General features: G+C 35.0%; 1 protein-coding gene across 16 annotated transcripts in view; it reads right to left on the bottom strand.

The window, feature by feature from the left end:
- Positions 1-15,373, bottom strand: part of PPP1R9A (protein phosphatase 1 regulatory subunit 9A) — a 324,540-nt gene that overhangs the window by 67,369 nt on the left and 241,798 nt on the right. For all 16 annotated transcript variants that reach the window (XM_053897845.1, XM_019443360.2, XM_053897839.1 and 13 more), the window contains one exon: positions 10,026-10,181. In XM_053897845.1, the coding sequence (XP_053753820.1) occupies positions 10,026-10,181 (156 nt within the window). The remainder of the gene's footprint in view (positions 1-10,025; positions 10,182-15,373) is intronic.

Below are 15,373 nucleotides of genomic sequence, written 5' to 3'. Positions count from 1 at the left end.
TACACAATGGAATACTACGTGGCAATGAGAAAAAATGAAATATGGCCTTTTGTAGCAACATGGATGGAACTGGAGAGTGTGATGCTAAGTGAAATAAGCCATACAGAGAAAGACAGATACCATATGGTTTCACTCTTATGTGGATCCTGAGAAACGTAACAGAAACCCATGGGGGAGGGGAAGGAAAAAAAAAAAAAAAAAAAGAGGTTAGAGTGGGAGAGAGCCAAAGCATAAGAGACTGTTAAAAACTGAGAACAAACTGAGGGTTGATGGGGGGTGGGAGGGAGGGCAGGGTGGGTGATGGGTATTGAGGAGGGCACCTTTTGGGATGAGCACTGGGTGTTGTATGGAAACCAATTTGACAGTAAATTTCATATATTAAAAAATAAAAATAAAATTAAAAAAAAAAAAAAAGAAAGAAAACCTACTGGGTTCATAATTAATAAAAAGAGAAGAGTTAAATGAAAAACCAAAAGATAAAAATAAGAAAAAAAGAAGATAAAAGAAAACTTAATTCTAAAGATGGTGAACACTTTATAGTTTGTGTAGTAATAAATTGTACTTGAATTTAAAAAAAAAAAAAATCTTAACTTGAAGTCCAGAACTTTTACCAACTGGCTGTAAGAATATCAAAGAATCCAGGTAAATACATTTAATAGCATATCTAAATTAAACCATTATTAAATTAATATATAAATAAAACCCAGTTAAACCAAAAAAAAAAAAAAAAACCAAGGTTTGCCAACTCTCTCAGTATTTCACATCCATTCGGAAAACAACTACTAGAATAGGAAGAGAATGCAGGAAGGTGGCTGAAGAGTGGCACACTGCATATACATGCTCCAAAGTGGAGCAGTACAGATAGAGGTGGTCAAGTAAGCATTTTGAGAGCAGGGAACAATCTTTTTTTCCTTTAACTTAGAAAACTGAGTGGCAAGATTTAGAAATATCTCACCTAAATTCAGAGAACTACATTAGATGATAGACCGCCAGAAAATAGCAACCAGGCCAGAAACTAGGCACACGGCACACAGATATGTCCTCTTGATGTGGGACTAAAAATGAGATGCATAATTTTTTTTTAAGTTATTTATTTATTTTGAGAAAGACAGCATGTGAGTATACGCAAGCAAGTGGGAGAGGGGTAGAGGGAGAGGGAGAGAATCCCAAGCAGGCTCTGCACTGTCAGCAAGGGGCCCGACGTGGGGCTTGAACCCAGGAACTGTGAGATCATAACCTGAGCTGAAACCAAGAGTCAGTCGCTTAACCAAGTGAGCCACCCAAGTGCCCCTGGATGCCTAATTTAAAGAAGTAGATGGCTGCTGACTATACAGAAAGGCTTTTGTCTCATTTCCAGATAAATAGAGGAGAAAAAGGCAAACTTGATACTATTACTAAATATTTCAAGTGCAGGTAGAGAGAATATCAACTTGAAAACTCAAATAAGTAAGTAAACTGGAAGAATGATGTATCCCGTAAGTAAAAATATTTTAAGGTAACTCTCTAGAATACTGGGCTGGAGAGAAAGTGAAAAACCATGAGGAATGGATGGAGAATAAGGAAACCAAAAATGTAGTAAGAGAATTAAGTCATGTTAGAAATGCTAAAATGCATAAAGGAATTTGAAGTAAAAAGCATATTTAATGCTACAGAAAACTGAATCATTGATATGAGAGAACACATTTGAGAACAACCTCAGACAGAAAAAAAAGAAAAGACAATATGAACAAGATAATTAATATAGAACACAAAATGTTTCTAGAAAAGAAACAGCAACAGAGAAAAAATAACAGAACTAAAGAAAATATTAATCAACTAAAACCAAACCAAAACACAAACATAAAACAAGGAAAGCAGATTAAAAGGAAAAAAAAAAAATCAATGAAAGGAGGCCTATTTCTTTTTTTTTTTAATTTTTTTTTTTTAACGTTTATTTATTTTTGAGACAGAGAGAGACAGAGCATGAACGGGGGAGGGGCAGAGAGAGAGGGAGACACAGAATTGAAAGCAGGCTCCAGGCTCTGAGGCATCAGCCCAGAGCCCCACACAGGGCTCGAACTCATGTACCTTGAGATCGTGACCTGAGCCGAAGTCGGACGCCCAACCGACTGAGCCACCCAGGCGCCCCAAGGAGGCCTATTTCTAAGAAATTATGATAAAAATTTAAAGTACAAGGCTAAAATAATACAAGCATCCAAATGCCAGATTGGTGTTACACTTTTCCTTTACAATATGCAATGCTAACTCAAAATAGTGAAGCCTGCCCTACAACACTGTCAGGAAAAAAATGTTGTGAAGCAAAATATTAAGCCTAACTAATTATCATTTCTATGTCATAACAATTAGATTTTTTCCATTCTCAGTATGGGAAGCTCATGAAAGCTATACCTGCATAAATACTTAATAAATTACTTAAGGATATACTCTGAGAAATGAGAAATTCTGATGTAAAGAGACTAAGAGTTGAAACCAAGTAAGCTAAGAGTGTAACTATTTATTGTATGTATCATTATAAAGCTAATTGAAAATATGTAAGTTTTTAAAATGTGACAATTATATTTCAATAACAATCTTGTCTTAGAAACCAATACTGTATCAAAAATATTAAAATTATATTGTTTTAGAACACTCAAAGGGTAGTTTTCTTCTTAACTTTGAAAATCATAGAAATAGAGATTATTTTTTTAAAACTTGAAGATAATCCTTCCTAAAAATCAATAAACATGAAGGAAACATGAAGCATAAATGAGATGAGATAAATTAAACTTTGATAATTATAACAATTAATTTCAATTGCTAAAGTTTCTTATTAAAAGAGCAGACTCCAAGATAACATTTTCAAAATTTACAATAAAACAAAGTACTTCAATTAAATTTACATGACAAAAGTACACATGTATATAAAAGTATGTTTATCCAGCAACTACAAACAAAAGTAGATTAGTAACATCAAACAAAGAATACTTAAACACAAAAAACCCTTTGAGTCATATTTTATGTGCTTTCAACATAACATTAACATAGATAATCAAAGCTATTAGGCACAAAACATAATGAGGTGTAGTTTTACTACATGGGTCTCAATTTACTAGGTTAAATAGGAAAAATGACAAGGATACAGAGGGTAGAAAACAATATTACTTTTATCACAAATATGCATATCAATCTATAACAAAAACACCACTTTTTAACAAAAATCAAAACTTGTAGACAATATTATCTAACCACAATGTAATGAAACATTGGATTAATAATAAAAAGTTATAAATTAAAACCTGTTTCCTCAATTATTGAAATAAAAGAGAAAATGAAAACAATAAAAATAAAAAATATAGACTATTTGCAAAATGATGGCAACAAGAAGAATGCACACCGAGGCTGAAAGATGTTGCCAAAGACAGCTAAACAAAGAGGGATTCATAGTTTTAAGTGCTTTCATGTTTGAACAATTAAGTAAATTAACATTTAACAATTAAAGTAAATTCAACATTTATTGTCAGAAGTTAGAATAAGAGAAATCAAACATTCCGAAGGATAACAGAATGATGGAATTAATAAAAAAAATAAAGGTAAAATGACTGAATTAGGTAGGGGCAAAATGGCCAGGGTAGTGCAACATCACACACTAACAAAAGCTATTTGCTGCCTTTCCTGGATGCAACTTTGAAGATGCCAAAAATGAAAAAAGAAAAAAAAAAAAAAAAAAAAAGGAGACTTGATAGGTGTCAGGGTCTCAGTCATCAATTAACAAGAAAACTTGTAAGAAACACTTAAGAAACAGAAAACAGGTGTTTCCAGATGTGTTTGGAAAAAATGAGTATGAAGCAATCAAGTGTCTATAACCAAGAATGAGAGACAGCAATCTAGTTAATCTTTAATCTTATATATATGACCTGGGTAAACCTGCATCTGCAAATAAAGCAGGGACACTTTATTCCATTCTTCTGAAGTTTAGACACCCTGGCCACTAACTTAACCTTTGGTGCCATGTGGTAAAATAGTAGCACCAGGATAATGGTGAATTAACATCAGGATAGCACTGAAATCCCATTAGAGTTAGGAAGAAGTGTAAGTGAGGTGGAACTAATTACTTTGTAAAAGGCATGCCTATAAAAATAGGTAACTAAAACTCCTGAAATACAAAAAAAAATTGAAGAAAGAAGGAAAGGCAGAGGAGAGTATGCTATGGCTATTATTTTGTCAAATGGGAGGCACAGCTACTGATCTGCATTCTATGTTACTAGAGGAAAATAACCTATGACTGAGTCAAAACTACTCATGTGTAATCTCTAGAACAGAATGAAAATGTATAACTTTTAAGTAAGATAAAAATTTGATGAATGTGTAATAGCAAGTAGGTAAAAGCTAAAAAAGAAACAAGAAGAAAGTATGAAAATTGAAAAACATAAAATAAGGTGGCAGCTCTAAGTTCTAATATTAAAGTGATTACAGTAAATGTAAATGGGTTAAACTCATGAATTAACTGACAAAGACTCACACAGTAATATTAAGAGTAAGATTTAAGAATAGGTTGGCTAAAGGAAACACATTTGAACAAAAGGGTATGAAATGGCCAAAACAAAGATGGAAAAAATAGATGCTGTGAAGCAAATATGATGCAAGAGAAAGGCAGTGTTGAATTTTTACTATCAGACAAATAAAATTTGGGGTAAAATGCATCATAAGGGACAAAACAGATGTTACAATAAATCAAAAGGTTGTAACGATCCTGAACATATATGCAGCTAATATCAAAGATTTAAAATATGTGAAACCACAACTGATAGAATTATAGGAAGGAAAAATAACTATAGTTTATGATTTTAACATGTGCTTTTCAGAATTTGTAGATCAAGCAGACAAATCTAAGCCATGCTACAGAGAAGAAATGTATATTTCTACTATTAATAATATTTACATAAATGAAAAGCATATAAATTTCATACCCAAGCACAGAATACTTGTTTTTTTGCATACATGAGGACTATTTAAACAAACTGTTTATGAATTAAGCTACAAAAGAAGTCTTGAGAATTCTAAGTAGCTATCATATGGAACATGTTTTCTGACCAGAATGTGATAAAGTTAGAACCTGATAACAAAAGAAGAACAAAACAAAGTTACATATGTCTGGAAAGTAAAATATACCACTAAATCATTCTTATATTAAAGAGGAAACCCCTCTTTTATATTAAAGTATTAAAGAGAAATTACATCTAAATGACAATGGCATTCTAAATGTAAAAAAATTGGAACATGTAACTAAAAATGAATATTTAGATAAAGTATAGCTTTAAATATATTTATCAGAGTGCAAGAGTTATCAAAAATAGAGTACTAACTACAATTGATCAATACCAAAACAAGAAAGAAGGGCAAAAGTAAGATACTGGTAGGAAATAACAAAATAAGTATTTTTAATTAAAAAATTAGGCATGTAAAGCCTAGCAAGATAGATAAAAATTCTAGATAAAACAACTAAGAAAAATATTCAAATAAAAAAGAAGAAAATAAGAATAATTATAGATAGTAAAGATTTCAGTAGTTAAGAAGTATATTATAGATCAAAATGTTAGAAAATATGAATGCCAGAGGAAATATATAAAATTCTTGAGAGATGCAAAATACCAAAACTGGCCCAAGAAAAACTTGAAACCTTGAAGACAGTAATAGCTATTATTATAAAAGGTTTTTAAAATCTTCCTCCACAAAGGCACAGATGGTTTTATAGCTGAATAATAACAAACTTTCAGGGAACAGAAATTAGTTTTATGCAAGTCATTAAGTCTATCTTATAAAAGTCATTTCTAAAAATAGAGAAATTGAGAAAACTTCTTAATTTATATTGAAGCTAATAGAGAACCTTTGTGGCAGCTTTTGATTAATCCACTCTAGTTAAGATCTTCTGTTACTTATAGCTTGTGTAACTAATAGAGGGTACGATACAATATTAGAGAGGGCCAGAAAAAAAAGACTCCAATTAAACAGATACATTACATAAATGTGGATTAAAAGAGTCAATGTGATAAAAATGCCAGCTCTCTGCAAGTTAATTTAGTAGTTTAATGTAATTACAATAAAAATGCAAAGAAGTTTTTCCAAGGGAACTAATAAAGTGATTCAAATGTTTTCTTGAATAGGTTGAACACTACCAGAATTTTGAAGAGTTAGATGAATCTGATTTACTCCATCAAAATTCAATATATATTCTAACAGCATTGTACCAAAGAATGAGAAAACAGAACTGATTATAAGGCCAAAAGTAGTCCAGAGTGTAAAGGCACCAATTCTGTAGATAATAATGCTGGCCTTCCAAGCAGAGGGAAATGCATAAATGAGTGTTGAATAAAAGTGCCAGCTATCTTGTCAACTACTTGGAGAAATTAAATTAGGTGCCTGTCTTGAATTATACAACTTACGGTGTATGCTTTATACCACTGATTCACCAAATATTTAACCACTAATTATATATGAAGAAATATGTGAAAACCTACAAGAGCAAGCAAAAACAGAGGAGCATAGAGGCTGGTAGAAGATAGGAAATTGGCCAAAAGTAGGACTGATTGAGATAATGTCATTGTAATATGTTTTGCTCAAAGAGTACAGCATGTGCTTCTGTTTGATACAATGTAATCGAGAGAACTCTCTGTAACAGAAGACTTTGTATAGACTCCAATACACATGACTCTCCACCTCCACCCCATTTGTATGGAATCTTGTGAAAAATATCTAGTGCTGTAAATTACTTGGACATTTATGTTAATCACACAAGGAAATTTAAAACTGTGAGACTGGCAGTGTACAAGACACAAATGCTGAGATGGAATGCCACACAGCTGATATTCAGTGGCCATCTCCTGAAGAAATGAATATATTAATCCGTTAAATATATCACAAAAAAGAATACAAGAATTAGAAGTGAAACAATGTGGTATTTGCTTAATCTTGAGGTGAGGACAAACCTCCAATTCTTAAGAACCAAAATTAAAAGAAAACTACAGATTCAGTTACTCAGGCTAAAAATAAATCAGCTGTGTTACACAGAATGGGTCCAGATTATGCAGTGGCATACACCAAAGTCAGCAGTCATTTTCCGTAAAAAGCCAGATATCAAATAATTTAGGATTTGCAGGCCACATGGTCTCTGTGTAACTACTTAACTTGGCTTTTATAGCCTGAAAACAGCCACAAGCAATAAATAAATAGATGTCCATGGCAGTGTTGAATAAAACTTTATTTACAACACAAGGCAGTGGGCTAGATTTGGCCAACAGGTCATAGTTCACCAACCCCTAGGTCTAGATCATGCGGTTGTCTGCACAATGGTGTACACACCTCAAACAATATTTACAGAGCATTGACTCCTTGGCTCAACTCAGAAAGTGGGAGATATAACCTTCCATATACTATTTCTGTTTTTTATACTCTTTAGCTCCCATAAAAGAATGCGGACCCAACTTCCAGCTCAATCATCTACCAAAGAGTAGGGTCATACTCACCTGGCAACATGGGTAAACTATATTACAGGCCTTTGCCCAGATATACTACCTTGATTTCACTGCCTCAAACCAGGATTGAGAGTTACAACATTCCCGAAGATTTTTTTTTAAAGAACAAGTGGTCCATCTATACTTCTAGATAATCTGTATTCTTGGGCCAAATTGGAGCTTCAGAGAAAGAGGTCCCTAGATTACCTTTTCCTCCCACTCAGCCGCTTCCAGCAGAACTTTCTTTTTCTGCATTGCTCTTTGAAGATATCAGTTAATTTAGAAACCCTTTGTAAGAATTGGCCCTAAGATAGGCATTGCTACTCCTAATGTAAAGGAGTATTGTGATCATTATAGAATAGTGTACTTCATTTGTCACCAAGGTGTTTGTATCTGATTTAGAACTAGGAACAGTCATAAATCATCTGGAAAACCCATATATTTTGCCTCAAGGACTCTGTGTACTATACAAATGGAAATGGTTCAACCTGACAAATAATAATAAGTGGAAGAGAAATGGGCACTCTCAACACACTGGGTGGCATAAATAAATTTCTGTGTCACTGAGAAAAGCCATTTTGGTGGCAACTTGGTATTAAGTACCACAAGGTCCCAAAATACCGATATTCTTTGATTGGATAATTCCACTGTGAGAAATTATCCTAAGGATAAGTACAAAAATATTTATTGCAGTGTAACTTTTAATAATAACATTTTTAAACTCAAAACAAAGGAAATGTTACAAGACAAAAATTAAGTAGATCAGTAAGAGATCCATATAGTGAATAAACATCATTTATGGATGAATATTTGATGACATGGGAAAATCCTAATAATGCAATTATAAGTATCAGGAGTAGGAATTTAACATAGTATATACTGTATAATCATAAATACCACAAAATTGGGATCATGAATGATTTTTTTTGGTGTTTATATAACTGTGCATTTTCCAAAATTCTATAATAAACCTAAGGGCTTTTTTTCTGAACAAAAATTTACATTTTATTTAAAAATTTTTTTTAATGTTTATTTTATTTTTGAGAGACAGAGCATGAGTGGGGGAGGGGCAGAGAGAGAGGGAGACACTGAGTCTGAAGCAGGATCCAGGCTCCAAGCTGTCAGCACAGAGCCTGACGTGAGGCTTGAACCCATGAACTGTGAGATCATGACCTGAGTTGAAGTCTGACGCTTAACTGACTGAGCCACCCAGGGACCCCAAAAATTTACATTTTAAAAGTACATTCACTTTGTTATTGGTCCCACAAGTATAAATTTATCATAAGGAATTAAAAAGGTAAGTCAATATATAGGACACGGATAGGTATAACATCAGAACATATAAAACTGACGTACTTAGACGATACATCAGAAATTATATTTTAAAAAATTAGAAATTATGAATAAAAAAAATTAGAAATTAGAAATAAAATCAGAAATTACAAACTTGCAATTATCAACATTGTTTTTCATGTATAGGAGAACCTTTTCTTCCAAAAGGTCAAGTCCCTAACAGGCTGGAAAGAAGGAACAATGGTTTTCAAGCCTCAGTGCTTCAGGGTTATTGTGGGCAAGCTGTAAATAATGACACACTTGCCTTCAATAATGGAGGATGTTCCCTGAAACAATGAAGAATAAAATGCTTGGGGACCCATTCATCACTGTCTCTGTTTTACATGTTGGAGTTCTGAGTAGCTAATTTCAAAGAAGAAGAATTTATGTGGTTGCCTGCATTTGCCCTTTCAGGATCCATTTTTGGCCCTTTTCTAATAGTTCCTGCCTCAGGAGGCTGACCTCTTTAGACTCCTGCCTGGGTTTGGCCAATAGGAGGCAATTGCAGGAGAGAAGGGGCTGAGTGTATATGACCCACCCTTATCCTCAGGATGTAGTTTTTAGCAGTGGCTGCATCTTACAAAGATGCCCTTCTTCGAAAAACAAAAAAAAAAAAAAAAGGGAATCTGTTTTCCTCTTTTCCCACTAAAGCCTTCTTTTGGGAGGAAGTTGGAACAACAACTTCCTGCTGTTGCCAGTCCCTGTGCACCTCACCGTCCCTGGGTAGTTATATTAATTCTGTTCAAGGTTCATTCATTAACCTTTAATTTCTTCAATTAAACTCCTTAGGTATGTTGTCTGATTCCTTTTGGGACCTTGTCTATTTTAAGAAAAGAAAAAAAAAAACTTTCTTAGAAATCACTGCCTTAGAGGAAAGCTTATCATCAAGTCCCCCAAATTCTATAAAAATTTAAAAAATACAACCTGAACTTATCATGAAAACCAGACATTTAAGCTACAGCTTAAAAAATATGGAACAGACAAGTTGTAAGCTATCACTACGACAGATAATAAGCATTTAAAAATTAAGGACTGTGGAATGAGATCTACTTAAATTGTACCTTGAAATTCAATGAGATTCAAGACAACCTGTTATCGAAAGGTTTTCTTTTGAAAACGGATTCTCAATACATTTTTCAAACAAAAATGTAAATTTAACAATGAAATGGACATGCATAAAAAATAGTTTGCAGATCAGCAGCTTACCTCTTTGAACTTGTGACTGAGCTTGCTGGTGTCCAGGTCTGATGGGGAAAACATGTCCTCATTCTCAGGCAGCTCAAAGACTTCAATGGCCATGTCGCTGCCCGGAAGAACAGGTCCTACCTCATCCTCTTCTTCATCTGTGGCATATTCTCCTGTCTGAAAGGAAGGGGATTTCAGAAATGGAGACGTCCTTACCCCAGGTGGAAGTGGGTTGTTTGAAAATATTTTATAAAAGGGAAGTAAAATATGTCACCAAATGCTGAAGTGTAAGTAGGCTTTTAAGTCAAGCATGCCTCATGCAGCCAATGTTAGAAACAGATGTTAGTTCAAAGATCTGAAGTGACATGTCTAGGCCATACATAAGTGCATTCCTAAAAATGTAATAGCCATCAGTAGCATCTTTAGTATAGCAACAAAAGTTGTTTTCAGTCTAAACATTTGATGGTTTTACAAAATAAAATTATATTGCTAAGGAAATAAGTAGTTCCTTTAAATTCCCACCACTAAGTGGATAAGTCACCCATTACTGAGAGCAGGGAAGAAGGAAGAGAAGATCAAAAGATTCACAGAGCTGGAAAGGACCTTAATTAAGCCTTACAAAGGTTTAGTAGATGAATTCTTCTAAGGTTTAGAGTTCAATCAGTTGTTTTGTTTGTTTGCTAACAAACGTGTTGGTTAGCAAGTGACCGAAAAGAAAGCCAGAGGTTTCTAACTCACAGCCCACAGACGTGTACGGCTTTGCCTGAACAGTATTTTGATGAACCTTAGTATTTTGTCAATGCTAAATAAAAGATTCACATGAGACTCTAGAGTTCAAGTTTTCCTGGAGAAAGCCAAAAATCTGGCAAAATGGGCATGTTGCGACATGAAAACAACTGGCTGGTCAGCAGCGGCTGTCCCCTTTTGGATGGGTCCCACACCTTCAAATACACAACTTTTACCACCCCGTGTTGTTCCATGCTGTTAGCTCACTCCGTGGTACCCACAGACCACGTGGTACCCGCAGACCCCTGTAAGTACGTGAGTTCGTGACCCCTGGAATAAATGTTGCTCCACACCACTAACTTCCTTAACATCATTAGAAAGTAGCTTCTCTCCTGGCAGCACTGGGATATGAGACTCTAATTCAAAATAATTATTTGAAATCTATACCTTATGATGTAACTTTAAGATAAATCACTGAGTCACAGGGTCGAAAAACAAAGTTCATTTAATTTGCCCCTGTTCTTTCAGGTAGTATTACATTTAATACATGAAACAGACAGGAATTCATATTGCCTATAAAAACACTTTCATAAAGTGTGTGGAATGATCTATTCCTTTGATTAAATAGGCTTAGCATCTGATTGCTGTTTTTTTTTCTTTTGGATCTTTACTATTTTCTTCTTGCTAACACTGAAATTCTATTTCTCTTACTGTTTTGCACATGAAGAAAGTCTGGTCGTTTACTTCAATGTAATAATTCTTAATGTCTGAAAGACCATTATTAAATTGTCATTCTGACTTCTCCTTTCCAAGTAAAATAACTCTGGTTTCCTCATAGGTCTCATTCTCTGTTCTTGTCTTGGGCCTGTACTCAGACTTCTCTCCTAGTCCTCCACACTTGTTTTATTTTTTTTTTTAATGTTTATTTTTTTATATTGGGAGAGAGAGAGACAGAAGGAGCAACAGAGAGAGAGGGAATCCTAAGCAGACTCCCCACTGTCAGTGCAGAGCCCCACATGGGGCTCGATCCCACCAATCATGAGATCATGACTTGAGTTGAGATCAAGAGCAGGAGGCTTAACTGACTGAGCTACCCACGTGCCACCACACTTGTTTTAAATTGTGGGGCCCAGAAGTAGGTACGATTCCCAGTAAGGAATCTGAGGGCCATTCACTAGGATAAACAAAGTGCCTCAGCAACCTTCAGACACTAGTTCTCCACATGGAGGCTATGACAGCCTCAATTTTGGTGGCATTTGCATAGAAAAGTAAACTTAAGTGATCTCTGTATGACCTACTGCCTCAGTACTCAGAACCCCAGGGCTCTTTAAAACCAGTCTGAAACTGTGTAAATCATAAACACCATTCCAAGTGTCTCTGGCACTGGCAGAAGACAGTAGCTGAGCAGTGGGGGCTGGTGATTCCACGTACCTTGCACTTATTGGTAAGATTAAATCATAGAAAACTTAAAAAAAAAAAAAAATTAACGTTTATTTATTTTTGAGAGACTGAGAGACAGAGCATGAAGGGCAGAGAGAGAGAGAGGGAGACAGAATCTGAAGGAGGCTCCAACCTCTGCACTGTCAGCAGAGAGCCTGAGGCGGGGCTCGAATTCACGAGTCATGAGATCATGACCTGAGCTGAAGTTGGACACTCAATCAACTAAGCCACCCAGGTGCCCCTAAATCCTAAAAATCCAGATTTGGTGTGACTTTTTGTGATATTCTGTAAATTAACTCATCTCCTATTTATTCATGTTTTTAGAACCAATAGGTACTTTGTAAATCCCAGTAATGTTGATTAACAGAAGTGTAGTAAGGCTGGGAAGTACACAATCCTGACACCTTGCCAGAAGTTTTGGTTTAGAGACATTAGACTTGTTTTTAAACCTAATTACAACTAGCAGCAAATCCATGCCTTTATTACAAAGGCCTAAACTGGGGCGCCTGGGTGGCTCAGTCGGTTGAGCATCCAACTTCAGCTCAGGTCATGATCTCATGATCTCATGGGTCATGAGTTCAAGCCCCACGTTGGGCTCGCTGCTGTCAGCGCAGAGCCCACTTTCGATCCTCTGTCCCCTCTCTCTCTCTGCCCCTCCCCCGTGTACTCTGTCTCTCTCAAAAATAAAATAAATATTAAGAAAATATAAAGGCCTAAACCAGGTATATAAAATTCACTTCTACATTATCGATTTGATGGATTTCCTGAATGACTCAATAAAATCTTAAGCTAAATTTAAAATCTGATGACAATGTGACACATTACAAACATAAAGTTGAAATGAACAATTTGATTTCCCTTTGCCAGCTTGAAAATAGATACTTTTTCACTACATGTAAGGGAAAGAATATAAACATGTGCCTAGAACGGGGCCTGACATATAATAGGATCTCAACAAATATTTTTAAAAGAATATACTCAAGAATGCCAATTGCATTTGCTTGGTAATACCTATAACCTCCTAAGGGGGTTTTCAATCATATAAAAGAAAAGAAGACCCTGCGAAGTCATTTGTTATGAAGGCAGTATTCTGTCACATTTATTATTATTTTTTAATACTTCTTACAGTGAATAACAGGATTAGGGTATATACAATATATGTAATTCTTATCTCTAAGTATAGTTCTGGCTTTGTCATTCATTTTAGTTATCAAAATTACCATCATAAATGTAAGTTATTAAGAGAATTCTTCCTCTTGACTCATTTTTTTTTACTTTGCCAATCTTCTCTCCTCAGTATCCAAATTATCTGCAATTCTGCTGAAATTCTTTTTTTTAATTAAAAATCTTTTTTTAATGTTTATTTATTTTTGAGAGAAAGAGAGGCAGAGCACAAGTGGGGGAGGAGAAGAGAGACAGGGAGACACAGAATCTGAAGCAGGCTCCAGGCTCCGAGCTGTCAGCACAGAGCCCAACGCAGGGCTCGAACCCACGAACTGTGTGATTATGACCTGGGCTGAAGTCCGTCCGACTTAACTAACTGAACCACCCAGGCACCCCTGCTGAAATTCTTTTTATCTTTCTTTGCATCTTTCCATTTACTAATGTTTTGTCTTTTTAATTAGTCTTATAAGCATCCTAAGGTCAAGATAGGTTTTTTTTAGTGTCTGTTACTTATTAGAGGCTCTGGATAGGGTGTTTAAAAACTCTCATGCCGTGTGGAATTTAACAAAACAAATGAGCAAAGGGAGAAAGAGAGAGAGAGAGAGAGAGGAAGGCCAACCAAGAAATAGACTCTTAACTACAGAGAACAAACTGATGGTCGCCAGACGGGAGTTGGGTAGGGGGATGGGTTAAATAGGTGATGGGGATTTAAGGGGCACACTTGGGTTTACACTATACGTTAACTAATTGGAATTTAAATAAGAACTTAAAAAAATCTTGCCATTCTCTCTTGATGATCATTTACCACTCCCAACATAAACAGACTTTATAATAAAGGATGCATTTACCACAGAACCTCATAAACTTCTAGAAGTTAAAAAGTTACATTTAGTAGACTAAGAATGATGTGTTCTGATTCTTTGATCTTTACTGAAAATGGATATTACTTTTATGGTTAATCTGAAAATAAATTACATGGAATGATAAGTTAGTAGAATTTCATAAACCTCAAAATTAGATTGGATTGAATCTGCCATTTACAGAGGAAGACGGAAAATACTGCATCAAAAAAAAATATGCCACAACAAAGTATTTCCATTGATATCCATCTTCTCCTTATTTCTGGCCAGATTCAACATCTTTCAAGTAAACAGAGACTCCTGAAAGTCCTTTGTCCCAACTTGAAAATCCACTTTAAAAGAAGTACAAGAACTGACAGAGATAGTAAGGGTTCCTTTTCACAAATCCTCATCTACCTTCTTGATTAATATCTTATACTTCCCTTTTTTTAAGTGTTTTGTTTTTTTTTTTTTAATTTTGAGATAGTAAGAGAGAGAGAGCATGAACAGGGGAGGGAGAGAAAGAGAATTCCAATACCGGGCTCAATCAAGAACAGTGAGTTCATGACCTGAGCCGAAACCAAGAATCGGACACTTAACCAGCTGAGCCACCCAGGTGCCTCTATTCTTATACTTTCTTATCGCCCTCCCAAAGACACAAAAAATGAATAGCAATTCTTTGGTAACTTACTGAGTGCCCAATACTACACTCCTTAAAACTGTAAGATATAGGTATTACTATGTCACTGTAATTAGAAGAAACTGAGACTCAAGACTATACCCAATGATAGACAATTTGTTATGCTGTTGATGCTACATCCAACACATTCCAAAGCCCATGCTCTTTCTTCTGTACTGTGCTGCTTTCAGTCTACAGATAAAGTAAAGCTTTCTGGGATAAAAAATGGCAATACATTCCTTTCATATTTCCCCAACCAAAATGCTGGTGCATAATCCTGTTGTGTTGAGGTTTACCTTCCACATCTCTAAACATTTTCATCCAATTCACTTTGAAGACTTGCACCTGTCTCTAGTGAGCTCCAAACCTTTTGTCCTCTTCTTTTCTCTCATAACATGCTCACTCTGGGCAAGTGCACAGAAGTCTCCTTTGAAGGGTTTGGCCTATGGGTCTGCTCACTGATGTTTCATGCACTCTTTCTTTTTTTTTTTTTTTAATTTTTTTTTTTTAACGTTTATTTT

This window comes from Panthera pardus, unplaced genomic scaffold (genome assembly GCF_024362965.1).
Source record: "Panthera pardus isolate Hobbes unplaced genomic scaffold, ASM2436296v1 HiC_scaffold_8, whole genome shotgun sequence".
NCBI classification, from domain to species: domain Eukaryota; kingdom Metazoa; phylum Chordata; class Mammalia; order Carnivora; family Felidae; genus Panthera; species Panthera pardus.
The sequence above is the reverse complement of the archived record's forward strand: the minus strand, read 5'-3'. Positions and strand labels throughout refer to the sequence as shown.